We start from the raw sequence: 13,763 nt of genomic DNA on the forward strand, positions 1-13,763 counted from the left end.
GTAATTCACAGCTGAATAATAATATACATGCCGACATACTTAATTCAATCTGTGTTCTTGATCTTGATTGTATTCTATTGATTGTGACTTGAATATGGGTTCATATCAATGGTATAAATACAATGACTTCTTATAATTAAAAAAAGGTTAGTTTATTGTAATATCTTAGAGAGAGAAACATTATGTAGAGAGAGAAACATATTAATGACATGATGATTTCATATCTAATCATTGTTTTTGATTGTTAAATACATTGTTACTTGATCATTATGGGATTATCAAATAGTGTGTCCAAAAGGAAAAATGGAACACTGTTGGACATTGTTTGTTCTATGATGAGTCGTAACACTTTCCCTAAAAGTTTTTGAGCCTATGCCCTAGAAATTGTTGCATGCATACTAAATAATGCACCAACCAAGACAACTGAAAAGACCCTATACGATTACTGGGAATATCCCAAAATTATCTTACATTAGTATATGGGGTTGCGACACTTATGTTAAGCAGGAAACTTATTGAAAGTTTGAGCTAAGGTTTGAAAAGTGCATCTTTACAGAATATCTAAAAGACACTATTGGATATTATTTCTATAAACCTGATGAGAACAAAGTTTTTGTTGTACGCTAAGGTGAACTCTTAGAAAATAATTTTCTAACAGCAACTACAACGCAAACTAGAGTAGATCTTGAAGAAATTCAAGAACCACAAGATGAGACAATGGTTGACACTGACGATCAACATAATGTTAAACTTGTTGAGAGAACTAATGAGATATAAATAATCTGTAGATTGGTTAGGACTTGTCAAGAGCCTGAGAGATATGGTTATCTTAAAGGCAATGAGGAAATAGTTCATTAATGAGCATGTGACTTATGAGAAGGTTGTATCATGTTTGTAATATGATGAACGACAAGATGCCATGAAGACTGAGATATAATCCATGTCGGATAACCAAGTTTGGAACTTGGTAGATGCACCTATCAGTTGCAAAGTCGTAGGATGTAAATGGGTATTTAAGAAGAAACCCAACATGGACGGGATTATGCATACTTATAAGGATAGCTTGGTAGAAAAAGGTTTCGCTCAAACTTAGGGAGGTGACTATGATGAAACATTTTTTCTAGTAGCCATGATAAAGTATCAAAATTCTTCTTGACATTGTTGTGCATCAAGATTACAAGATATGTCAAATGAATGTTAAAAATCGCATTCCTTAACAGTTCTTTGAAAAAGGATATGTACATGGTACAACTAGAAGGTTTTAAGCATCCAAAGTATCCTGATAAAGTATGCAAGTTGTAGAGTTTCTATTTACGGATTGAAGCAAACATCTCGTAATTGTAATATTTGTTTTTTTGACAATAAAATAAAGGAATTTGATTTTGTAAAGAATGAAGATGAACTCTGTGTATACAAGAAAGCCAGTGAGAGCATAGTCGTATGACTAACCCTATATGTCGATGACATATTGATTATCAAAAACGCCATCCTAATGCTCGAAGGTGTAAAATCTTGGCTAGGAAAATGTTTCGCAATGAAGGATTTAGGAGAGGCAATGTATATCCTTGGTATAAAGATCTATCGAGATAGATCTAAGTGCATAAATGGATTAAGCCAAATACATACATTGACGGGGTCTTGAGACACTTCAAGATGGAGGGTTCCAAAAGAGGAAACTTGCCAATGGTACATGGTATACAAATGCGAAAGACCTAGTATCCTAGTACAAAGGAAGAAATGGATTGTATGAAAGGTGTTCCCTATGTTTTGGCCAAAGGTTCGATTATGTACTTCATGTTATGTACTAGATCAAATGTCTTGTATGCCTTAAGCATGACAAGCAGAGGAACTAAGAAATAAATATGGGAACCGGATCTAGCCAATTGAAAGGATCTTCTGATCAATCCAGAGATCATTTTGCCGCATGGAGGTAGAAGGCCCACGGGTCGTGAACTTCTTTTCCCGGAGAAGAAGCAATGACGGTATCTGGGGAAGGATCGAATCGGTATTGCTATCCGAGCTCTCTTATTGTACCAGTCAAACCCCGATGATGCTCACTCGATGGTAGTTAAAAATATCTGAGACAAACTGAGGATAGGTTCTTACTATACGGTGGTATAGAAGGATATCTATGCATCCAAAGTTACACGAATGCTAGTTTCCAAACCAAGCATGATGACTTTAAATCGCAATCGGGATATGTATTTGTGTTAAGTAGTAGTGCTGTGAGCTAGGAGGGCTACAATCAAAATATGATAGCAGATTTGATTATATAAACAAAGTATATTTTATATTAAACTGTTGTACGAGAAATTCATCATAGACCCAAGAGTGATTCCTAGCATATGTGACCTTGTCAAAAAATGAGGGTGTCATAGCACATACGAAAGAACCAAGGTCACATCAGCGCTCCAAGCATATTTTGAGAAGATATCACCTGATTCAAGAGATCATTGATCAAGGTGACATGAAGAGACACAAAGTTTGATCAAAAGACAATACAATAGATCCTCTCACCAAGCTTATGAATCAAAACAACTATGATGCTCATACTAGTTATATATGCTTGAGGTTTAGTAATACTTTGATTTGATTAGCAACTAGTAAACTTTAAACTTATTTGAAACATTAAGATGGTTATGTTTTATATGTTATGACATACTGGGTATCAATATTTTACATTAACGAAATTGTGTTCCATCTGAGGACATTTGTTATCCTTAAATAAGTGTGATGATCATATTATTTAAAGTTGTCCTTGGTCAATTATTATTAGGGGTATTAATAAAATAGGATCATTATGAAGTCTAGTTATGATTCAAGTTGGAAGTGCACTAGGTACAACCAAAGTCAGATACGCTTCTCGATGCACAAACGTTGGACAAAACCCCTATAAGGATCACTACATAGAATGGTATCATATAGTGAGTCCTGTGAGGGGGAACCCTTATATTTGAGATGTTCATAGTGATCTATGCACAAGGAGTATTATGCTTTAATGTACTTAACTACGTTGAGTATAATATGAATTGTGCATGAGTCGTGTACATGCAATATGTGATTTCCTCTTTCAAAATGAGAGATACTTTTGGATCCCTCAATGACATATAAAATAAGAATATATATGATGGAAGAGTTAGGTTTCGAGAATGGAGAATTAAGATAAAAAACATAAGAAAAGATCTTCATCATTGGATTTACATTAGGATGAGATGCACCAGATTAATCCTTATATTAAAAACAATTCATAGATGATTTTGAAATTAAAGGTGATTAAAGATCTAAATCATTTCTTACGTTTTAAGATCGAAATGTGAAGAGTATTTTTATTTTTATTTATTTAAAGAAAAAAAAGAGAAAGATCCGGTCGTGGCGATCCTACGGTCAACAAATTTAACACGGTAGATCATCCTCCACGTGTCAGCGTCTCATATGACTTCCTATCTGACCTTCCCTTTATAAACCGCTCCAGCCAATTGCAATTTCTCCGATCCCCACGTACTAAATACCTGTCCAAATACATTAATCGGTCGAAAATCGAAAACCATCATCAATGGCGGAAAAGTCTTTCAAGTATGTGATCGTCGGCGGCGGCGTCTCAGCTGTGAGTTTTTGTCGATCGAATTTATTATTTATAATTGGTACTAACTATATCTGCTCAATTTGATGTTTCTTTTATCGATAATTCTAGCAATCCTATTTTCTGTAACTGGACTAGTTAGCTAAGGGCTACGAACTAACAGATTTTGCTTTGAATGTATCAAGGGAGTAAGTTTTCAGATTGTGTATGATCATCATCTAGTAATAGAGATCTGCAAATTGTTTGATCATTTTACACAGTTCTGAGAGGAGTACTTAATTGGGGATGTATTTTTGCGGTTTTCTGATGCTTTTTCTTTTGGGTTTGTGGAGGGTAGTGATTAGTGAAGGAGTAGTGTGAAATATATGTATGTGATTTGTGTAAATCTTTTAACTCCTAAGAGAACAAGGGCTAAGTCAAACACGTAAACCTATGTTTTCCAAACACCAATTGATATGAATTTTGTCCCATAACTAAAACAAGAACTTTTTTTACTGTTCTTGTTGTAAAAATCATCGTATTAGCATTTTTGTCCTTGAAAAGTTGGAAATCTGCATTGTTTCAGAAGTTATAAAGTAACCTGTTTGAGATCCAGGTTTAAGGTGTAGTTCTTTATTAGGAATGGTGATTGTTTGAATTACCACCTTAGTTTATAAGAACATTAACATAGTTCTTTTACTGTTTCATATACCGTAATGCTTACTTTGTTGTACATGTAGGGTTATGCTGCCAGGGAGTTTGCAAAGCAAGGAGTCCAACCAGGCGAGCTAGCAATCATATCTAAGGAGGCGGTATGGTCATCAATTTTTCCCTCTGTTACTCATAATTTTTGAGACCCGTGGAATACTTTTAAATATGAATATTTACACTGAAAAAATGCATGCTTAATGGTTGGATATTGAATAGGACAGATTGGATTCTTGCTTAACCATATTCTTTGTGAGACCTTTCATTTCTTATGTTTCCCTTTCCCCAAACTTTTTGGTTACGGATGTCACCGTATTTTGGGCTAAAGAGGTGAAAGAAAAGTGTTGCTTTGGCCTTAAATAACTAAAAGGGCTCATCACTTTTCTAGAGTTCGCAGAAGAGGTATTTGTAATCATTATTAGGATTTAGGATTGATAATCAGACAAATAAATACAGTAGCAGTGAAAGAAAAATGAATTGATATACATATTTGAACAATTTGACTATATCCACGTTTTTCTTATATGCTTTGTGAATTCTATTTTAGTACCAAGATGAAGATAGGCAACATTTTTGTAACTCATAGTGAAGACAGCATGAAGTATTCTTGTTAGAGTCGACATATCCACCAAAATAGTGTCATTCAATCCTTCGAGTCCCAGCCATTACCAAAACAAATTAATGTATTTGATTTTAATTCAATTACCTAAACAACAAATTCACAACTTCCGAGTAGATCTGCTTAACATATGCTTGCTCCCAACTCCGTCTACGTTACTAGGTTGGGCCTTTTATGTTGAAATTGGTTTCCTACACATAATGATATATGATCAGTCTTGAAATTGATTTTTTTTTAGTTGAAAGCAAAATGTTTCATATAGAATGAGCACTTACAGACTGAAAAATTTTCTATCAAATACCCCCGTGATAAGCATGAGAGTTGTCGATCAAAAGACCAATTTATTAAGCCCCTGCATTCGAGGAAGCTCCAAAGTTATAGACCAAATGGCTCTTAAAACCTTTGAATGTGTTGGACTTTGCTCGGTCCTACCAATTCCTCCTCCAAAACAAGCATACTGTAATTGGCCTAATTTGATTCTTTGAACTCTTTAACTCCAATCATTCTTTATAGATTCAAGAAAGTCTCTAGGCTGAGCAGTTTGGCCTGGATATTGTAACTTGATTTTGTGTTCCACAGTGCACTAACTCGATTTCTTCTTTCTTAACCAGCTCCTGCAAAAATGGAATTTGTTATTTTTCATTGAATGTTCCATTACAGTACACTGGAAAAGAAAAACTACAATTCCTATCTATTCTTCTTCTTTCATGGATCCATTGGCGCCAGTAGTTGCTTTAGATATGTGGTTCTTCTCGGCACTAGGTCTGGCACAGAGGATTCATTTGATTTCTTCAAGAAACCTAGAGCCTACCACTAATTTGTTGTTTATGATGGGCATTAGGTCACTTGTGGGAGCAAGCATTATGTCATTATACCTCATATACCTCGTTCCAAAGTTTGTGGTGTTGTAGTATGGTCCACAGTCTAGACCTGTCACTACTTCACCTGCCTTACCTTCTTCACCAATAGGTAGATTAGTGTTCAACTGTTCATCGGTCAACAGAATAGAGAACTACTGTTGGTAGAATAGTGGATAATCCAACAGTACTAGTTAGTTGGTCATCCACTGATTCAGTACATTTTGTAGGCTTTGGATTCCTCGCTAACACCAATGATCACGCATGTAGTACTTCTATCATCAAATTTCACTCTTTTCTAACTTCGAACATGAACATGTCCCACATAAGCGACTCTGAAGTATTCCATGTTAGGGTTTCCAACATTCTTTAGTGCTTATTTCTTTCACAGTAAGGTGGTGCACCTGTTCAAGATGTGTGTAGTCCATCGGGCCACTTCTTCCAAATCTTGGGCATACCCTTTTTTAGGAGACAATGAACCGTGTTCATACAAGTTCTATTTTTTTCCCTTCGTCTACCCCATTTTGTTTGGGGGTGTAGGCTGCAGTGAGCTTCTTTCTTATTCAATGAGAGGTACAGAAGTTAGCAAAAGTCTTAGAAGTGAAATCACCACTTTGGTGGGGCCTCAAACACTATATCTTCGTCTTTGTCTTATTTTCTTCCATCACCATAAAGTTTTTGAAGCACTTGAGTGTCTCATCCTTTTCAGCTAGAAAATACGTCCAAGTTTTTCTACTAAAGTCATCAATGAAACTCAGCAAACAGCTCATGTCACTTGCTGAATTTGGTGAAATCGGTCGGCATAGGTCAACGTGTACAAACTAAAGTTTGTTTGTTGCTCTCTACCTTGCTTTGTTAGTAACAGACTCACAATGTCACTTTTTTTAGCACATACTTCACATACATTCTCGGTCTTCATAATCTAAGGGAGTCCTACCACCATCTATTTTGATAACATTAGCTGCAAATGCTAATTTAGGTTGCCGAATCTCTTGTGCCAAATATCGGAGGTGTTCTCAGTTGAGACATATAAACTCGCTGATGTTGGGGTTCCTGCTACTAATAGAAACATTCTGTTTGATGTCATGTGCATATGCTTAATCAACACCAATTCGTTGTGATATATTTTGCAGCCTCCATTTTTTTTATCAAAATGGCTAATGGTTAGATCAGGTAACATAATATATGCTACCTACTATGTGAGTTCTCCCTTGCCCATGTACCCACATCTGTGCGCTGTTTCCCAATCTCATAGAACGTGTGAATTGCTCATCGAGGCGGGCAGGTGCGGACCTATTAGGAGCTGAGCAGGCTCTTATGCACCCGCGCACTCGTTTGATAGGTGTATCCGCTTGATTTTGAGAGCCGCCCTTAAATACTTTGAAACCAAATCTATGACAGGAATTAAACAGGGATGGGATGGTTGGATTATCACTTTATAATACATGAGGTCATGGGTTTGAATCTTTTCGGTAAAAGTTCACTTTTTTAACTTTTAATTTTTGGCTCTAGGCTGGCCCAAAGAATTTACTGAGGCCCTATATAAAATATTATAAGCAAAAATTATAATATTATAAGCAGAAATTAGGACTGAACTTACAACCTCAAGTACAATTATAAGCATTAACACTATACGAAGACAACACTTTTGTTAATTTTTCTCCTATTTTGATTTTATTATTTTTTTCATGATTTATTTTTCTTCCCAATGTCAATTCATCTTAAAAATTGTCGCTTTTCATCTCATTTTCAAGGCAACATATATTTATTTTAAGAATCAAAGTCGATTCCATTGACAAAATGTATCTTATTCCTCAAATTGATACAATTGACTTTTCCCTGGTCAAACTGCGTTGATTTTTCCCCATGTCAAACCATGATTGTTACGCCTTTTTATTCACTATTGCTCAAAGAAATTCTTAGGTCCGTCACTGGAGGCTGGTAAACTCTCTTTTTCTTACTTGTCCTGAGGTTGGGACAACCTGAGTCTAGGATACAGACCTCATGTCTCCGTGCTTCTTCCTTCTCTACTCATGCCATAAATAGAAGTTCCTCATTCTCATTCTCTGCATAGTTGGCATTCTTCTCCAAACTAGAGCACGCAGCTTGATGATGCCCAAACTAGAGCACTCTGCATAGTTTCCAGTCATTTCCAATGGTTTATTTTGAGGATTGCAAACCATCCCAAGGCCTAAGTTTTCTAATGGCAAGACTCCTTGCATGAAGAACAGTGCTTTCAATATTCAGGACTCTGATGGACCATCAATGCTGGAAGGCAAGCATTATGAATCTTGTCGTTGGTAGTTGAACTCACAGAACCATTATCATCCTGATCTCACAGATTTTTCTTCGGCCTCCTACAATCCCTCTTGAATTGCCTTTTGTGATCAGAATTTCGAAACATAATCACAAATCTGCTTTTCAAGTTTTCAATTCCCTGTCTTTTGAGTTTGTTGGCTAGTGGTAATTTGACCATGGCACGCCCCAAGGATTCTCTTAATTTACATTTAGAATTATGTCCTAGGTGTCATCAAAATTTAATTTCATGACCATGAGAACCTCTAATAGCAGAAACTGTTGCCCCCATGAAGTGGTAGCTGATATGGATAACGCAGAATGGTTTATGTCATCTCCACAGAGCTTAATTGGTTAGTGATCGAATTGTATCCATTAATGTTATCCATATAACCATCACTAGCCATCTCAAAATTAAACAAACGAAAGCATGAGAAATATCTTGTTAATGTCATGGTTTCTTTTACATTCCACCAAGGCTTTTGGTAAACTTCTTGTGGGGTTTCTCATTCATGATGTTCAATGCAACTTTACTATTCAAACCAAACCAAACAAACCTAGTACACCCCACATAGATGTATAGAGGTAGGGACCGAGGATAGGATGTAGGCAGACATTGCCTCTACCCTAGGGTAGAGAGGTTGATTTTGTGAAGACCCTCGGCTGCAACTTTACTAATCAATGCCAAGCAAATCACAGCCAACCTGTGTAGATGCTCCCACTAGGCTTTTGCCCTTGGAACATGGCTTTCTCTTGCTCGGAGAAAGAGGAAAGATTTTTCTATTAATGATAATCCTCCATCTCTATTTCCAATATCCAAAATCCTTCCCATTGAACTAGACAATTCCTATCTTCACATCCCTCATTGTTGTAACCTAACAAGGCATTAATGCCAATTGTTAACCGGTAATCAAACACCAAATTATAATTGCATGACTCCCTGAGAAACACAATATCTACATGGCTCAGCAATTCACCTATATCCAGGGGAATTGCTAGGATTTTATTATGGGAATCGTACATAAAATTAAAACCTTTTACTTTCAAAAGTAAAACTAAAAGCATTTTCATAAGCCAAATTAGTACAAAAATCAAAACAGTTGAGACAGAATTGTTTTATCCACGAAATTATAGGCCAGTTTTCTGTTCAAATTAGGGCCTGCATCAAACACAAAGCTTTTATTTGCATTTCCGGTGAGGCTGTTTCTTTTGGCCTTCATGTCACAGAGGAGTGATCTTACTGGTTGATCCAAGGTTTACCTGTCCATAAATGAATAACAGAACTTATTTGGCCAAATGAACGATCGTCACTTTTATTTCGCACAGATGTTGAATGGAATTGATTTCAATAGATTGCTTTTGAAGCAACAAATTTCTCTTCTACTGCTGCTTGACAGAATAACCCTGTACTATGGCTTTCATCTCTTAATCTGTTAGCTCTTATAAATTTACTAATTTGAACATTCATCTTTTATTTATTATGTAGAACTATTTACATGATTTTGCTAAACATAGTTTTATGGATCTTCTAGGTGGCTCCATATGAACGCCCTGCACTAAGCAAGGCATATTTGTTTCCTGAAGGTAAGCCAACCTAATTTTCGCACTGTGTAGTATTTGGTTCATGAAGGTGGCTCCATAAGTTGTTTCTTTCTTTTTTCCAAACTTCCAGCATTAATTTCAAACTGAAGAAACTTTTCACACTTCAACTTAGATTCTGATAAAGTTTATATTATCATTGTGATTCAATTCTTTTAGATGGATTCCATGTCTAAACTAGATATTCTAACATTCTCCCTTATTTTTCTTGATCTACTATTATTCTTCAGGAGCTGCCAGACTTCCAGGGTTTCATGTATGTGTTGGAAGTGGAGGAGAGAGATTACTACCAGAGTGGTACACAGAGAAAGGTATGGTGTTTTCATGTAATTGCATATCTTCTTTCTCTTCCTTCCCTTTTGCTAACACTTTGCACAAGAAACACTGCTTTCTTTTTTGGGTAGAGGTCAGGTCTACGTACATCCCACTCCCATCCCCACCGCACTCAGAACGGATATATTGGGATCGTTCTGTTTTGGCGAATTACATACCTTATAGATCGATCCCACTTTATTCCAAGTTTGTTTAATCTTTCAACCATACAAGGAATCCTAAAACTATAACCAAAACTATCTGATGCTTCTTCAGGGATAAGTTTGATCCTTAACACGGAGATAGTCAAAGCTGATCTTGCTTCAAAAACCCTTACTAGTGCAGCTGGCGAAACCTTCAAATATAAAATTTTGATCATTGCCACCGGCTCCACCGTAAGATTTCAGTTTCTAACTTAAAGCAAAATGCATGAAATTTGTGTTAGTTCCTATTTAGTATAACAAATAGTTGTTTTCTAGATCAATATAAAGAAATTTCAAAATTTTCTGTGTTGTACTAGCATGCTTATCATGGAATATTTGATGACGTGGATGTCAAGTTTATCGTTCTCCTCTTTGCAAGTTGTAACCCTTTTGTAAACGGGTACCCATGTCATCAAATATTACAAAATCAACATGTTACAGGTCGAAATGGATAAAATACAGGAAAATCTGAAAACTTTGTTACATCGACTGCGATTTCTTTTTATCAAATTATAGGAACTAAACCAAACTTGGTTACATTTTAGCCTCTGAATTACCATCAAATGTAATCCTCACCTCTTCATGTTTGTTCGCATCTATAACTTCAATTTCAGGTTCTCAAACTGACAGACTTCGGTGTACAAGGGGCTGATTCCAAAAACATTTTCTATTTAAGAGAGATTGATAATGCTGATAAACTTGTGGAAATCATCAAAGCAAAGAAAACTGGAACTGCAATCGTTGTTGGGGGAGGATACATTGGGCTTGAGCTTAGCGCAGTACTAAAAATTAACAACTTCGATGTGAAAATGGTTTACCCAGAACCATGGTGCAGTAAGTGGAGACATCTTTTTTACTTCTATGCCAAATATTTTCTTCTATTGAACAGATTTTTTTATTTTTGCTGATATTTGTCGTACATTTAACAGTGCCTCGTCTATTCACTGCTGATATTGCTGCTTTCTATGAGGCTTATTATGCGAAAAAGGGAATCGATATCATCAAGGGCACAGTTGCTGTTGGATTTACCAGTAACGACAACGGAGAGGTTTGTACTCATGCAACTCAAGTCTCTTTGGCTTTGTTTGGTTCACAGAATTCGATATAATCTATAGGATTAAAAGACAATAATACCCATCAACTAATCAAAAATCTACTTTCTTTATTCCGTTAAAATCCCATGTATTCCGACTTTTGTTTGCTTTTCAGGTAAAAGAAGTAAAACTAAAGGATGGAAGGGTGCTGGAAGCAGATATTGTGGTAGTTGGTGTTGGAGCAAGGCCCCTTACAAATCTATTCAAAGGACAGGTTGAAGAGGAGAAAGGTGGAATTAAGGTTTGTGTTTAATCTTGTAAATAATGCCTTCCCATAAAAATTTATACTACACTTTCTGGGTCACTGATATTAGGACTTCTTAGAACCAGGAACATTTATTGGTTATATAGTTTGGATTGGGCAAATTGCATGAAAAATGCAATGTACTTTGATCTGATTCCTATTTTGTGTAACGAATTTTCAAGACCTTGGATGTGATATCTCAAACGTTTAGGTACCTTGGTTACATTTGAGAATACATGAAAATCTAACATACTTTGGTCCGATTCCTATTTTGTTAGACGTATTTTGGTCCAAATTTTTGGAGATATTTCATCTGAGATACCAAAAATGAAGGTTCTTAAAAATAAACCAAACCAAACTGATCTAGTAAATCCCGCTCGAGAGCATGGTCTTGAGGGTGAGATGTAGACACACCTTATCTCTATCCCAAAAGCTGTTTCTGTGATGACCCATGGCTTATGCAAAAATGTGAGCTAACACATTTTGAATGTACGTTGCATAAAATGAAATCCAAAAAAAAATATGTTACATTTTCATACAATTTGCTCTTCTGAAGTCATGTCCATCGTCAGTTAAAATTGCTTGTTTTACGAATCGTAACCACATATTTGGAGAAAATTTGCAGGAGCTGTAAATCAAATAACTTAAACATGAAGCCAAGACTCGGTTGATCTGTCTGGTCATTTTTTTGTATTGAATTTTTTTTTACCATTTCCAGAAGTCACATATTTCACTTGGCCTCTTTTTTCTTTTCAATTACAGACTGATGAATTTTTCAAAACTAGTCTCCCGGATGTATATGCTGTTGGTGATGTCGCTACTTTCCCTATGAAAATGTACGGTGATATCAGAAGAGTTGAACATGTTGACCATTCCCGAAAATCTGCAGAACAAGCTGTCAAGGTAATGAATCAAAACAACTTGAACTTCGCCTTTCTGTATGCAATTTGTAGTTTGAGATTCGCTAGGTTCGTTATTTACATGCTACATGCTACACATATGTATGCAACTAGGCAGAATGCATCAAAATGCAACGAAGTTAGTTCCCATCTAGTGTAACAAATTGTTCTTTTTCTTCATCAATGTAACTAAGTTTCAGAATTTATTATTTTGTGTCTATTTCTACCGATAACCTAATGATCTTGTAACATTTGATGATGTGGATATCAAATTTATCATATAACCCTTTCGTAAAGGGGTATCCCCTTCGTCAAATATTACATGATCAGTAGGATTGTCAAATATTACAAGATCAGTAGGTTACAGGTAGAAAGATGCACAAAACTGGAAATTTTGAAACTAAATAAGAACTACCAAACTTTGTTTCAGTTTGTAAAAGACACAATTAAACTGAAAAGTTAACGTTCCTACTTTTGCAGGCCATTTTCGCTAGTGAGCAAGGGAAGAAAATCGATGCTTATGATTACCTTCCCTACTTCTATTCTCGTTCGTTTGATCTATCATGGCAGTTTTACGGTGATAATGTCGGTGATGCTGTTATCTTCGGAGACCATGATCCAGCATCAGCCAAGCCAAAGTTTGGCTCATACTGGATCAAGGATGGCAAGGTTGTGGGTGCATTTCTTGAAGGTGGTGCACCTGAAGAGAACCAAGCCATAGCCAAAGTTGCCAAACTCCAACCCTCAGCCTCGAGCTTGGATGTGCTTGCCAAAGAAGGTCTTGAATTTGCCAGCAAGATCTAACAACCTCGATACAAATTTGTACGCATTTGATGCCATAAAAATTTGAGTTTCGAAAACTTGGGTTTCGATTCATTGGCTTCCGTTACACAAAGCTAAACCAGATCTTCGAATACAATGTGTTTTGGCATTTATGGATTGCTTTAGAGTGTGTTCATGTGACATTTGCATCTTAATTTGGTTGTAATCTATGTCTAAAAAACATATAGATAATTCATTTCTTATGTTTGAATCTTGAAGGGGTTGTTTCCTAACCACTTACTATGTCTTAATGGACAAGAGGCGTTTACCTGGTTAGAGATAATGGGTTGGTTGTACTGTGTCACTTAGCTCACCGAGAATTTTACGTGGTAAGTAATTGTGATGACTCTTACCGTGTTATTGTTTAGCAGGTAAAATGGTTTATACTATACTACTATTTTCATGGCTGAGGATCTTATCCAGTAAAGTAACTGAGTGTGATGAATTTTACGGGGTTACCATCTAGCCTTTACCCAGTTGTGTTGGTAAATGACTATTAAAACTATATTTGGCAAATTAGGTGATAAAGTAGCTCTTGGTTGATAAATTAGC

At 36.1% G+C, this 13,763-nt stretch overlaps 1 protein-coding gene across 1 annotated transcript; it reads left to right on the forward strand.

Annotated features, from left to right (window-relative positions):
* The first annotated feature begins 3,489 nt into the window (after nt 1-3,489).
* On the forward strand, nt 3,490-13,492 carry LOC112521928 (monodehydroascorbate reductase). Its single transcript, XM_025130936.1, has 10 exons — nt 3,490-3,604; nt 4,300-4,371; nt 9,571-9,622; nt 9,868-9,948; nt 10,226-10,344; nt 10,767-10,986; nt 11,082-11,200; nt 11,362-11,487; nt 12,253-12,393; nt 12,870-13,492. The coding sequence occupies exons 1-10, from the start codon at nt 3,554-3,556 to the stop codon at nt 13,191-13,193; spliced, it is 1,305 nt and encodes a 434-aa protein (XP_024986704.1). The 5' UTR covers nt 3,490-3,553; the 3' UTR covers nt 13,194-13,492.
* The last annotated feature ends 271 nt before the right edge of the window (nt 13,493-13,763 follow it).

Source organism: Cynara cardunculus (assembly GCF_001531365.2).
Source record: "Cynara cardunculus var. scolymus isolate 2C chromosome LG 11, CcrdV1, whole genome shotgun sequence".
Taxonomy (NCBI): domain Eukaryota; kingdom Viridiplantae; phylum Streptophyta; class Magnoliopsida; order Asterales; family Asteraceae; genus Cynara; species Cynara cardunculus.

Excerpts from the sequence above, each read along its gene's own strand:
- LOC112521928 (XM_025130936.1), top strand. The coding sequence starts at position 3,554 with ATGGCGGAAAAGTCTTTCAAGTATGTGATCGTCGGCGGCGGCGTCTCA. Across the intron at positions 11,201-11,361 it reads CCAGTAACGACAACGGAGAG|GTAAAAGAAGTAAAACTAAA; the intron begins GTTTGTACTCAT and ends TTTGCTTTTCAG. Across the intron at positions 12,394-12,869 it reads CTGCAGAACAAGCTGTCAAG|GCCATTTTCGCTAGTGAGCA; the intron begins GTAATGAATCAA and ends CTACTTTTGCAG.